Raw genomic sequence first — 14554 nt, forward strand, 5'->3', positions numbered from 1 at the left:
TCCTAGAAAGTCACCAACTACAAAAAGTGACTAAAGAAGAAATAGAACATCTGAACAGTCCTATATTAAGTAGAGACTAAATTAGTGATTAAAAAAAAAAATACACATAAAGACTAGGCCTAGATGGCTTCAATGGTGAACTATATAACATCTAAAGAAGAATTAGCATAAAACGAAAACAGGAACAAAACCAATAGTAAGTGAAGTGCCCCTTAAGATGAAAAGAATGTATCTTACAGACTAAGGGAGTTCTCTCTCTTTTTTTTTTTATTCTTCAAATTATTTCATTACATGCACATTCATGACTCACACAATACTCAAGCAGAAACTTTGAATAACTTCTAAATGCGAGTGTCCAGTGCAGTGGGAGCAATGGTTGACTCTGAAGATACAGTCTGATGAATAATGGCTCACTTTTATAGAAGTTGGGTTATTTATCAGTCACATCCATGCAGCCTTGCCCATTTTCCCCTGCCTCTTCGTACTGCTAACCCTCACAGCCTCTACTCCTTGCCTTGCTTCAGGGCCATGGCCTGGAGCTTACCTTTCAAGGGAGTTCTCTTAACTTCAGTTCTGTCTTGATCATTGATACAATTATAGAAATAATTTATTTATATATGTATATCTTGGATCATGTAGCCTGAAGCCTTACTAAACTTGCTGATTGTCTCTAGTAAGTTTTTTTCAGTGGTCTCCTTAGTGTTTTCTATATCTTAGGCCGTAGTATATGCAAACAGGAATGATTTTACTTCTTCCTTTCCAATTTGGATATCTTTATTTATTTATTTCCCCTCTCCTCCCTCCCTCCCTTCCTTGGCCTGGGAATCAGTAGAAGATGGCCAAATCCTTGGACCCCTGCACCCTCCTGGGAGACCCAGAGGAAGCTCCTGGCTCCTGGCTTTGGATCAGCGCAGCTCTGGCTATTGTGGCCAACTGGGGAGTGAACCAGTGGATGGAAGACCTCTTTGTCTCTGCCTCTCCTTCTCTCTCTGTACAACTCTCTGACTTTCAAAGAAATAAAAAATCTTTAAAAATTAAAAAAAAAAATAAATGAATTTTGGTGACAGTTTCATAACTCTGAATATACTAAAAGCCACTGAATGGTAAACTTTTAAGTTTTTGAGAGACAGAGAGAGAGAGAGAGAAAGAGACAGACAGATAGATAATGAGAGCTCCCACCTACTACTCCAGTCCCCAAATGCCTGCAACTGTGAGGGCTGAGCTGGGGTTTGTGCTAGGACCCGGCAACTCAATCCAGGTCTCTCACATGGGTAGCAGGAACCTAATCACTGGAGCCATCACTGTTGCCTCCCAGGGTCCACATAAGCAGGAAGCTGGAGTCAGGAGTCAGAGCTGGGTATTGAACCCAGGTCCTGTGATGTGGGACTTGGGTGCCTGAACTGCTAAGCTAAATATCCACCCTTGAATGTGACACTGCAAATTCATGAATTGTCACTGCATACAAATTATATCTCCATACCACTGTTATTTTAGAAACCAGACATAAAAAACCATATGGTGGGGGCCGGTGTTGTGGCGCAGCAGGTTAAAGCCCTGGCCTGAGGCACCAGCATCCCATATGGGCGCTGGTTCTAATCCCGCTGCTCCTCTTCCAATCCAGCTCTCTGCTATGGCCTGGGAAAGCAGTAGAAAATGGCCCAGGTCCTTGGGCTCCTGCACCCATGTGGGAGATCTGGAAGAAGCTCCTGGCTCCTGGCTTCAGATCAGCTCAGCTCCAGCCATTGCTGCCATCTGGGGAGTGAACGAGCAGATGGAAGACCTCTCTCTATGTCTCTACCTCTCTGTCTAACTCTTACTTTCAAATAAATAAAATAAATCTTTTTTTTTTTTTAAAAAGAACCACCTTTAACTTTGATAATAAGAACCTTTGTTTTCCAAAAGAACCAATTTCTATTTTAAAGTAATCTACATGCTGTGAATATGATTCAGCCCACATATTTAAAGATACTGACCATATGTATTTTTTATTATTAAATCAATTTAGAAGCAATCCCAGAATGGAAACTGAAAACCTTCTTCTAGCCCCTTCTGGCTAACAAAAAAAAAAAAATTTTGGGCAGCAGGTACAAGACACCTCAAGCCAAATGAGAGGGGGAAAAAAAAAAGACACCATGGCTTTTTTCTCCTTTTCCCTTTAAAAAACACAGGCAAATCTTCAAGATAGTTGAAGCTGGAAGATCTGAGAAAGCCTCTGCTCATCTTAAATCAGCAACAAATCTTTAGATAGCAAATCCACATTCTTGAGATTGCTCCTGGCACAAATGTGACACTGTAATTCAACATCTTAAACTGAGAGAAATGAAGGCAGGAATGTGTGTTGTTTTTAGTTTGAGACAGATTAAACTACCGCTGCACTGTTTGTCATTCCTGGAGAAGCACTGGTTTCAGCCTTTTACACATCTTTTATTTAATGTTAACTTCACTTGTAAGAGAGAAAAAGAACAAAGAATCATGACGTAGGCAACAATGAACTCTGCCACGAATGTAGGCCTGTTCTTTGTTTAACAGAGACCTAAGGTCACCCTCTAGAAAGTGGGAGTAATTATCAATAGAGTATATGGACTGCTGCAGCTGCTATTTTTCCATTAAGAATTTCCCCATGTTGGCTGCTTGGCTTAGCGCTTAGGACACTTGTTGAGATGCCCACATCCCATATCACAGTGTCTGTGTTCAAGTCCTGGCTCTGCTCCTGAGTCTAGTTCCCTGCTAATGTGCAGCTGGGAGGCAGCAGGTGATAGCTTAAATGGCTGGGATCCTGCCACACACATGGGAAACCCAGACTGAGTTCCCAGCCCAAACCCAGCCGTTGTGGGTATTTGGGGAATGAACCTGCAGACAGAAGCTCTCTCTGCCTGCCTATTTCTTTCTCCAACTCCCTGCCTGTCAAATAAAATTCAGCAAAAACCAAACCAAAACAAAACAAAAAAACTTTTAAGGCAAAGGTCAAACTAAGGAACAAAATTTTTTTAATTAAAAAAAGGATTTTCCTGTGTGTTATTACAGTTTTAATATATTGGTGACTTAATAAAACTCAACTAGAGAGAGTAACCATTACCTTATCCTGGTGGATACTTTTATTCATTACAAATAATGCTACATTACCTATCTATGCATATAAGACTTTAATCTCATTTTAGCTTATATATTCAAGAGACAGTCACAGAAATGGAAACACAGCAAACTGAGTAGTAACCTTTATGGCTTTGAGGTATTTTATGCAAGTGCTTCTTTTTAAAAAAAATTTGAAGATTTATTTATTTATTTGAAAGGCAGAGTTACAGGGGAGAAAGACAGAAAGAGAGCTCTTCCATCTGCTGAGAGGCAGAAAGAAAGAGAGATCTTCCACCCGCTGGTTCACTCTTCAAATGGCTACAATGGCCAGGCTGGGCCAGGCCAAAGCCAGGAGCCATAAGCTTCATCTGGGTCTCCCATGCAGGTGTAAGGGCCATCTTCTGCTGCTTTCCCAGACACATTAGCAGGAAGCTGGATCAGAAGTAGAGCAGCTAGGACTCAAACCAATGCCTATATGGGATGCCGGCATCACCACAACATCAACCCTATAGAACTACTTTTAAAGAGAATACAATCACCCAACAAAATCACCCAACAAAATCTAAGATCCTCAGCTACATAATAGGTTATATTTAAAAAAACAGAATATGTGTGGCAGGTGTTGTGGCATAGCAAGGTAAGCCACCACCTGGGATAACTGCATCCCGTATCCTACTGCCAGTTTGAGTCCTAGTTGCTCCACTTCCAATCCAGCTCCCTGCTAATGTGCCCGGAAACAGCAGATGATGGCTGAAGTACCTGAGTTCCTGTCACCCACATGGGAGACCAGGATGAAGTTCCAGGCTCCAATCTTCAGCTTTGCCCAGCCCCAGCTGCTGCAGGCATTTGAGGAGTGAACCAGCAGATGGAAGCTCTCTCTGTCTCTCTCTCCCCTCTCTCCCTCCCTTACTCCGTCTTTCAAATACACAAATCTGGAGAAAGAGAAGGGGGACAATGACTGTGTCAATGAATAAATTAACAGTCTCTAAATGCCAAGCTATGGCTTTCATTTGGCCCACAACTATTAAAAAGCTGGGGGGCTGGCACTGAGGCTCAGTGTGTTATGCCACCATATACAGTGCCGACACCACACATGGACACCAGTTCAAGACCCAGCTGCCCTGCTTCCAATCCAGCTCCCTGCTAATGCACCTGGGAAGCAGTGAAGGATGGCCCTGTACCCATATGGGAGACGCGGAAGAAGCTCCCGGCTCCTGGCTTCAGCCTGGCTCAGCCCTAGTCATTGTGGTTATTTGAAGAGTGAACCAGCAGATTCAAGACCCCTCTGTCTCTCTCCCTCTCCTTCTCTGTAACTCTCCCTTTCAAATAAATAAATAAATTAATTAATTAATAAATAAATCCTTAAAGCAAGCAAACAAGCAAGCTAGGAGATTTTAACATACAAATCTAAATTTCCTATATGCCTTTAGGGAAACTGTCATGGGAAATGGAAGTGATTTACCTCTTAAAAGCAGGCACATACTTCCCAGTCCATCACAGTCCATGTGGTCATTTAATTTATGCAGATGACCTTGCTCTGGGTCTGCTTAAGTCCATTTAATAACCTACTTGGCATTTTACAAATTCCAGGATACACTTTTCACTGTCATGTTAGGGGTTGGGTCAAGCTGACAAGGCCACCAGTCATTTCGATCCAGTTGAGCTTTGGGCAGTATGGTCAAGAGAGGCTTATATGAGGTCTTGCCAATGATGAGCTTTCTGCAGAAGCAAGGTGGCAATAGAGTTCAGAAGAACAAATGCACCCAACCTAAGGTTAGTGAAGCACAAAATGACCTCAGCAACTACTCAAGAAAAGACTGGATTCCTGGCTGGCGCCGTGGCTTAACAGGCTAATCCTCTGCCTTGCAGCGCCGGCACACCAGGTTCTAGTCCCGGTTGGGGCGCCGGATTCTATCCCGGTTGCCCCTCTTCCAGGCCAGCTCTCTGCTATGGCCCGGGAAGGCAGTGGAGGATGGCCCAAGTGCTTGGGCCCTGCACCCGCATGGGAGGCCAGGAGAAGCACCTGGCTCCTGGCTTCAGATCAGCGAGATGCGCTGGCCGCAGCGGCCATTGGAGGGTGAACCAACGGCAAAAAGGAAGACCTTTCTCTCTCTCTCTCTCTGTCCACTCTGCCTGTATTAAAAAAAAAAAAAAAGACTGGATTCCTGTAGATGACCTAACTCACAGCAGGAGAGAAAAACCCCACAACATCAAGAACAGTGATCCAAAGATGTCCTCAGATAGGACAGGCTCCTACTACAGGAAGACACATTTTGACTGCAAATGGACACCAAGTTAGAAACTTACATTATTCTGTTTCCTCCCATAAATGTACTGATTTTCACTGAATAAATTTCTTGATGACCAATGCAGAAATAAAGAGTCCCTTAAGTTGCCAGTGCTACAGGACCACTGGCAATGCAGAGGAGAAAGAATGCTGAGCTGAAAGTGTAAAGGTATGGCTGATGCTATGGACAGAGACTCACATTCAGTCTTTATTTTTGTGGGAAATGGCATCTTGAAGAAAAAGGAAACTTTTAAAAAACTGACACACAGAGGTGTGGTGCAGCAGGCTAAGCTGCCACTGGCAACGACAGCATCTCATATCAGAATGCCAGTTTGAGTCTTGGCTACTCCCCTTCCAATTCAGCTCTCTGCTAACGTGCCTGGGAGAGCAGCAGATAATGGCCCACATACTTGGGGCCCCTGCCAAGTATGGGAGACCCTGATGGAATTCCAGGCTCCCAGTTGCAGCCATCTGGGGAAAGAACCAGTGGATGGAGATTTCGTTCTGTCTTTTCCTTTCTCTCTGTCACTCTCTGTCACCTTTCAAATGAATCTTTAAAAAAAATAGTAATAATAATAAAGAATACAAATCTTCACCAGACAGCTCCAATTCTTACAAACTGAACTTATCACTCTTGTATAACCACCACCGATCAAGACAGAAAGCAGTCATGACAGCCCCAAACACTCCCCTCCTCGTGTTCCTTTCAAGAAATGGGGCAAAGGCAGATCTCTGGGAGGGGAGGCAGATCCCAAACCCTCCTGCATTATACCAAAATAGATTTCAGTGGTACAAAGATTACACATATACAATAAGACTTTAATTTTTTTTATTTTTTGGACAGGCAGTTAGACAGTGAGAGAGAGAGAGAGACAGAGAGAAAGGTCTTCCTTTCGTTGGTTCACTCCCCAAATGGCCGCTACGGCCAGCACTGCACCAATCCAAAGCCAGAAGCCAGGTGCTTCCTCCGGGTCTCCCATGTGGGTGCAGGGCCCAAGCACTTGGGCCATCCTCCACTGCCTTCCCGGGCCACAGCAGAGAGCTGGACTGGAAGAGGAGCAACCAAGACAGAATCCGGGACCCCAACTGGGGCTAGAACCCGGGGTGCCGGCGTCACAGGTGGATTAGCCTAGTGAGCCACGGTGTCAGCCATAATAAGATTTTAAAATACAAGAAAATACACAGTTTATAACCCCACAGTGAGAAAAGCATGAATCGAAACTCTGAAACCGTAAGACTGATCAATATGACAACCTAAAAAGTAAATGTTCTTAATTTAAAAGTACCACTAAGTCAAAATTCAATTTCAAAACAGGGAGCATAAAAATACTTACAAGGACTTTTGAAAAAATAAGAGTCTAACAAATTTATAAGAAAAAGGCCTAATAACCAAAGAGAAAAAGATGCAAAAACTATTGAATAGATAACTGGCAGAAAAGGAACTACTTCTATTTTTATTTATTTTTATTTATTTATTTAATTTTTTTTTTTTTTTTTTGGACAGGCAGAGTGGATAGTGAGAGAGAGACAGGGAGAAAGGTCTTCCTTTGCCGTTGGCTCATCCTCCAATGGCCGCCACGGCTGGCGCGCTGTGGCCGGCGCACCGCGCTGATCCGAAACCAGGAGCCAGGTGCTTCTCCTGGTCTCCCATGGGGTGCAGGGCCCAAGGACTTGGGCCATCCTCCACTGCACTCCCGGGCCACAGCAGAGAGCTGGCCTGGAAGAGGGGCAACCGGGACAGAATCTGGCGCCCCGACCGGGACTAGAACCTGGTTTGCCGGCGCCGCAGGCGGAGGATTAGCCTAGTGAGCCGCAGCGCCGTCTAGGAACTACTTCTAAACACATGATATACCTCCAATCTCACTCATACAAAGATGCAAATTTTTAAAACATGAAAAGAATAAAGATCTCTTACAACTCAGTAATAAAAAGAAAAATAACCCAATAAAAATGGGAAAAGGAGATATAATTCTCCAAAGAAGACAAGCAAAGGGTAAATAAGGTAATGAAAAGATGGTACCATTCACCAACAAAGACATGCAAATTAAAACTATAACGATACTCATTATAAAAGCTGTAATAAAAATGACAAACAATAGTAGGTCTTGACAAGAATACAGAGAAATCAGAACCCTCACACACTGATCCTGGAAAAGTAAAATGGTGCAGCTTCCTTGGAAAACGGTCTGGCAGCTCCTCAAACAACTAAAGATATTTTACCATATGACCCAGCAAATCCACTCCTAGGTATGTGCCCTAAAGTAGGAACAACAATGCTTTATAGCAGTATTATTTGTAATAGCCACAAAACGGAAAGCAACCCGAGTGTCCATCAACAAATGGAAAAAAATGTACACCTATATAAGGGAATATTACTTAAGCAAAAAATAGGAATGGGTTTTGATACATACTACAACATGGATGAACCCTGAAAACATTATGCTAAGTCAAAGAAGCTAGTAACAATAACAACAACAACAATAAAATCACATAATACATTATCCATTTATATGAAGCACAGAAACCTATAGAGACAAAAAGTGGATTAGTAGTTACTAAGGATAGGGATGGAGTGTTGGAGAGGTAGGGGAATAAGAGCTAAAACGCAGGCCGGGGCCGTGGCTCAACAGGCTAATCCTCCGCCTTGTGGCGCTGGCACACCGGGTTCTAGTCCTGGTTGGGGCACCAGATTCTGTCCCGGTTGCTCCTCTTCCAGGCCAGCTCTCTGCTATGGCCAGGGAGTGCAGTGGAGGATGGCCCAAGTCCTTGGGCCCTGCACCCCATGGGAGACCAGGAGAAGCACCTGGCTCCTGGTTTCGGATCAGTGCGGTGCGCCGGCCGTGGCAGCCATTGGAGGGTGAACCAACGGCAAAGGAAGACCTTTCTCTCTGTCTCTCTCTCTCTCACTGTCCACTCTGCCTGTCAAAAATAAAAAAAAGCCAGCGCTGTAGCTTAACAGGCTAATCCTCCGCCTTGCGGAGCCGGCACACCGGGTTCTAGTCCCGGTTGGGGCACCGGATTCTGTCCCGGTTGCCCCTCTTCCAGGCCAGCTCTCTGCTATGGCCCGGGAAGGCAGTGGAGGATGGCCCAAGTCCTTGGGCCCTGCACCCGCATGGGAGGCCAGGAGAAGCACCTGGCTCCTGGCTTCGGATCAGCGAGATGCGCTGGCCGCAGCGGCCATTGGAGGGTGAACCAACGGCAAAAAGGAAGACCTTCCTCTCTGTCTCTCTGTCTCTCTCTCTCCCTATCCACTCTGCCTGTCCAAAAAAAAAAAAGAGCTAAAACGCATGAAGTTTGTTTTTTAGGGGGATCATGCAAAGGTTGTAAGATTGACTGCAGGGGCCCAGGGTTCTGGCACCCCATATCAGAGAACCAGTTCAAGTCCCAGCTTCTCTGCTTCTAATCCAGCTTTGGGCTAATGTGCTTGGGAAGGCAGCAGAAGCACTTGAGCCCCTGCCACCCACATAGGAGACCAGAAAGAATTCCAGGCGCCTGGCCTTCTGCCTGGACCAGCAGGGGCTGTTGTGGCCATCTGGAGAGTGAACCAGTGAATGGAAGTTCTCGCTTTCTGTCTCTGTCACCCAGTCTTTCAAATAAATAAATAAACTCAAAGAAAAAAAAAAAGGATTCGTGGTAATAATGGTCTCACAAATCTGTGAATACACTAAAAATCCTAAACTGTGGCCGGCACTGTGGCGCAGCAGGTTAACACCCTGGCCTGAAGTGCCAGCATCCCATATGGGCACCGGTTCAAGACCCGACTGTTCCACTTCTGATCCAGCTCTCTTCTATGGCCTGGGAAAGCAGTAGAAGATGGCTCAAGTCCTTGGGCCCCTGCACTCGCATGGGAGACCTGGAAGAAGCTCCTGGCTCCTGGCTTCAGATCGGCGCAGCTCCAGCTGTTGCAGCCATTTGGGGAGTGAACTAACAGAAGGAAGACCTTTTTCTCTGTTTCTCCCTCTGTCTGTAACTCTAATTCTCAAATAAAATAAATAAAATCATTAAAAAAAAAAAAAAAAAGCAAGGTACAAGAGATGGCACCCATGTCTAAGACATGCCCCTGTATGTGAGGAGAAAAACAAAGATGGAGGTGGGGGGCATTTACACACACACCCCTCCCCCATGCTACCACAGAACAGCTCCAGAAGAAGCAGTGAACTAGCAATAACAACTGCTTTTAAGGGGACACTAGGAGATACAGACACAGCTTTCACTCTGTATCTTTAGAAAAGGTGGTTATATTATCAATACTCATAAAGACTTCTAAAAAACAAAAACCTATGTTTCTTTAACAGGCAAATACCACTCTAATCTTCTAAAAGTTAAATTTGTAAAGTTTGCAACAGATTCTAAAATATTTCTTATACATATGTTTTAAGAGTTAAATTCTCAAATGATTTAATGATAATACTAGTAATAATAAACAGTACTTACATCAACACCTCCAAACAAATCAAAAATATAAGTATTTGGGTAAGTGGTTTCTTGAGTAAGTTTCCTATCTTCAGTAACAAATGCCATAGCCTCCATGGAGAGAAGAGGAGAGATTTCCTATTTAAAAAAAGTATATAGAAACATTCGGTTTTAGCATTCAACACATACCAGACTCTGGAATATCAATTTACATTTTAGTCACCAACTAGAACCCCATGAACCATACTTGATGGAATTCAGGCCCCAGGCCACTGCAAGAAGTCATCCCTGATTTTCCACAGCCAGAAGCAATCTGCTGCTTTTCTAAGCCCACAGAACTATCTGTCACTCATTCATGATATCCAGCACTTTTACTTTGCACCTATTTAGAAACCTGTTATTTTCTGTCTAAGCTAAATGCTTCTTGAAGACAAGCCTGGAGCAGCTTCTCTTTGTAGTCCTCACAGATCCTAAGACAGCAGACCTTTGATAAAGGGAAGTGGTTCTCCTATTTTGGAGGGCCACAGAAGCCTTTTTTTTTCTTATGGGACAAAATTAATAGAAAAAAAATTGACAGAAAAGTCTAGTACACAGTAAATTTCAAGTAAGCATTTGCTGGATATATTAAGAAATGACCATATAGCAAGGACTTACAAATGTTAATTTCCCTCTTTAATTTCACCTCAATCTCATATCAGAAATTTTGAAGGAATCAAATGAAATAATGTACAATTCTTTGGAAAGTATTTTAAAAAAAGTGTAAGAGGCTATAATTCCCATCAAATAGACTATGAGAAGATAAAGAATATAAAAACATATTTTCTTAACAGCAAAGACTAAGCTTATTTAGTGTTTATATTTTAGAATAACTGTGAAATTATAATCACATCTTAACCTGCTAAGAACATTTTATCATTCAGTTTCACTATGATCAAATATAAATTACATAGATTTTTAAACGCAGCTGAAGCTGAACGGTAAATACAAATTTGAGCCTAGTCCCAAGTTCAAATTTGGGTTAGGTAACCCCAGACCTCCTGAGTCAGACACCAGAGTCTAGCACTCGGTGCCCTCACAAGCTCTCCAATGCCTATGGCACGCAGGGGTTTGAAAATAACTGCCTTAGCATAACGTCTTTGCACTCTTTCCACTCCTCTCCCAACCATCAAAGCTGGCCCCTTCAATCTTTCTATGCTAGTCATAATTACCAACAATCACCAAGTCCCTTCTCAAAAGCCTTCAGCAATATGGGCTCTCTCACACCCTGTTCAAAAACAAGACCACCTAAACCCCAGGGCACAAACATTCCATATTACCCAAGTGCTGCCACAAAATAAGCACAGGATACACACAGGAAATCTAATGGCAATGATCTCTTATAGCGGGACTATAGGTGGTTTCAATTTTCTTCTTTGTACTTTTTTCTGGTCTTTACTAATTTTCTACCTCTCACATAACCAAATCAGGCTATTTAAAAAAGCAGATGGTTTTCGGCTCCTGGGCCCTGGATCCAGCCCCTCCCTGGCCTAAGAGTTACCTTGAGGATGTTCTGGCACTCAGTAAAGTCACTGTGAAGGTGGCTGGTCGCACACAGCTTAAGCAGCAGTTGAGGAATCCCACTCCATTTGGACTGCTTATCCCTCTCCACCAAGAAAGGCTCGGAGAACTGTGAGTAAAAAACAAAACAACACCATCTTTTACTAATAAGAAAGAAACATGGGCAGATTTGGCAAAGGAGAGCAGCTGACTCCAGAAGAAATAGGGTATCTTTATAGACCTAACAAGCAAAGACACTGGATCAGAAAGCACACAAAGCAAAGTCAAGGTCCAGTTAAATGGCTAACTGGTAACATTCTTCTTTTTTTTTTTTTTTAAAGATTTATTTTATTTATTTGAAAGAGTTACAGAGAGAGGTAGAGACAGAGAGATCTTCCATCTGCTAGTTCACTTCCCAGAGGGCCCCAACGGATGGAACTGCACCGACCCAAAGCCAGCAGCCAGGAGCTTCTTCCAGGTCTCCCACATGGGTGCAGGGGCCCAAGGACTTGGGCCATCTCTACTGCTTTCCCAGGCCATAGCAGAGAGCTGGATCAGAAGAGGGGCAGATGGGACTAGAACCGGCACCCATACAGGATGCTGGCTCTTCAGGCCAGGGCTTTAACCCACTGTGCCGTGCCACAGCACCAGACCCTGGTAACATTATTCTACCAAACATTAGGGCCAGCGCTGTGGCGTAGTAGGCTAAGCCTCCACTGGTGGCGCCAGCATCCCATATGGGCACTGGCTTGAGTCCCAGCTGCTCCTCTTCCCATCCAGCTCTCTGCTGTGTTCTTAGAAAGCACTAGAGGATGGCCCAAGTCTTTGGGCCCCTGCAATCACATGGGAGACCTGGAAGAAAGCTCCTGACTCCTGGCTTCGGATTGGCAAAGTCCCAGCCATTGTGGCCATTTAGGGAGTGAACCAGCAAATGAAAACTTCTCTCTCTTTCTGCCTCTCTGTAACTATGCCTTTCAAATAAATAAATAAATCTTTAAATGAAAAAGAAAGCAACAATAAATTATTAATGCTAATACATGAGTTAAGCAAAGTATTAGGATATAAGATCAATATACAGCCAGCGCTGCGGCTCAATAGGCTAATCCTCCGCCTGCAGCGCCAGCACACCGGGTTCTAGTCCCGGTCGCTCCTCTTCGAGTCCAGCTCTCTGCTGTGGCCCGGGAGTGCAGTGGAGGATGGCCCAAGTCCTTGGGCCCTGCACCCCATGGGAGACCAGGAGAAGCACCTGCCTCCTGGCTTCGGATCAGCGCGGTGCGCCGGCCGCAATGGCCATTGGAGGGTGAACCAACGGAAAAAGGAAGACCTTTCTCTCTGTCTCTCTCTCTCACTGTCCACTCTGCCTGTCCAAAAAAAAAAAAAAAAATCAATATACAAAAACCACCTATATGTCTAGCCACTCTAGCCACTTGTAGTGAACATTAAGAAAACAGTTGCAGGGGGCCGGCTCTGTGGGGCAGCAAGTTCAAGACCCGGTCTGCAGCACTAGCATCCCATGTGGGTGCTGGTTCAAGTCCTGGCTGCTCCACTTCAAATCCAGCTCCCTGATATTGCACCTGGGAAAGTAGAGGATAGCCCAAGTCCTTGGGCCCCTGCACTCACATGGGAGTCCCAGAAGAGCTCCTGCATTCAGATTGGCTCAGCTCCGGCCTTTGTGGCCATTTGGGAAGTGAACCAGCAGAGGGAAAATCTCTGTTTCTCCCTCTCTCTTTCTGCTTCTCCAGCATTCAAATAAAATGAAAATAAACAAAAATTTTTGGGGCCGGTGCTGTTGCGCAGTGGGTTAACGCCCTGGCCTGAGGCGCAGGCATCCCATATGGGCGCCAGTTCGAGACCCAGCTGCTCCACTTCCATCTCTCTGCTATGGCCTGGGAGAGCAGTGCAAGATGGCCCAAGTCCTTGGGTCCCTACACCCACGTGGGAGACCCGGAAGAAGCTCCTGGCTGCTGGCTTTGGATCAGCACAGCTCTGGCTGTTATGGCCATTTGGGGAGTGAACCATAGGATGGAAGACCTCTCTCTCTCTCTCTGCCTCTCCTCTCTCTGTGTAACTCTGACTTTCAAATAAAATAAATAAATCTTTAAAAAAATTTTTTTTAAATTCAAGTCCCAGTTCTGCTCCCAATTTCAGCTTCCTGCTGATGCATATCCTTGAGGCAGCAGATGAAGGCTCAAGTATTTCTTGCAACCCAAATGGGAAACCCAGATTGAGTTCCTGGCTCCTGGCCTTTGCCCGGCCCAGCCCTAGCTGTGGGAAGCATTTGGGAAGTAAAACAGTGGAAGGAAGATCTCTTCTCTCTATGTCTGTCTCTGTCTCTCTCTGCTATCCAAATATGTAAAACATTTAAAAATGAATAAATGAAAATTCTAAAATGGAGGGAGTTTTTGTCAGTAGACCAGATATATAAGAAATATTAAAAAGCAGGGGACGGCGCCATAGCGCAGTAGGTTATCCTCCACCTGCAGCGCCAGCATCCCATAGGGGCGCTGTTTCTAGTCCCGGCTGCTCCTCTTCCAATCCAGCTCTCTGCTATGGCCCGGAAAAGAGCAGAACAAGGCCCAAGTCCTTGGGCCCCTGCATCCACATGGAAGACCGGGAAGAAACACCTGGCTCCTGGCTTCAGATCGGCGCAGCACAAGGCGTTGTGGCCATTTGGGGTGTGAACCAACGGAAGAAAGACCTTTCTCTCTGACTCTTCCTCTCACTGTCTGTAACTCTACCTCTCAAATAAATAAATTTAAAAAAATCTTGGGATGGCCAGTGCCGTGGTTCAACAGGCTAATCCTCCGCCTAGCGGCACCAGCACACCAGGTTCTAGTCCCGGTCAGGGCACCAGATTCTGTACCGGTTGCCCCTCTTCCAGGCCAGCTCTCTGCTGTGGCCCGGGAGTGCAGTGGAGGATGGCCCAAGTCCTTGGGCCCTGCACCCCATGGGAGACAAGGATAAGCACCTGGCTCCTGCCTTTGGATCAGCGCGGTGTGCTGGCTGCAGCACGCCAGCCGCAGTGGCCATTGGAGGGTGAACCAAAGGCAAAGGAAGATATTTCTCCCTGTCTCTCTCTCACTGTTCACTCTGCCTGTCAAAAAATATATAAATAAATAAATAAAAAGTCTTGGGCCGGCACCGCGGCTCAATAGGCTAATCCTCCGCCTGCGGCACCAGCACCCCAGGTTCTAGTCCCGGTCGGGTTGCTGGATTCTGCCCCAGTTGCCCCTCTTCCAGTCCAGC

General features: G+C 45.0%; 1 protein-coding gene across 2 annotated transcripts in view; it reads right to left on the reverse strand.

The window, feature by feature from the left end:
• Nucleotides 1-14554, reverse strand: part of TRPC4AP (transient receptor potential cation channel subfamily C member 4 associated protein) — a 76632-nt gene that overhangs the window by 48037 nt on the left and 14041 nt on the right. For both annotated transcript variants that reach the window (XM_062204091.1, XM_062204090.1), the window contains exons 2-3: nt 11310-11438; nt 9794-9910 (exon numbers count right to left, since the gene is read on the reverse strand). In XM_062204091.1, coding sequence (XP_062060075.1) covers nt 9794-9910; nt 11310-11438 — 246 coding nt within the window. The remainder of the gene's footprint in view (nt 1-9793; nt 9911-11309; nt 11439-14554) is intronic.

Source organism: Lepus europaeus, chromosome 10 (assembly GCF_033115175.1).
Source record: "Lepus europaeus isolate LE1 chromosome 10, mLepTim1.pri, whole genome shotgun sequence".
In the NCBI taxonomy this organism is placed as follows: domain Eukaryota; kingdom Metazoa; phylum Chordata; class Mammalia; order Lagomorpha; family Leporidae; genus Lepus; species Lepus europaeus.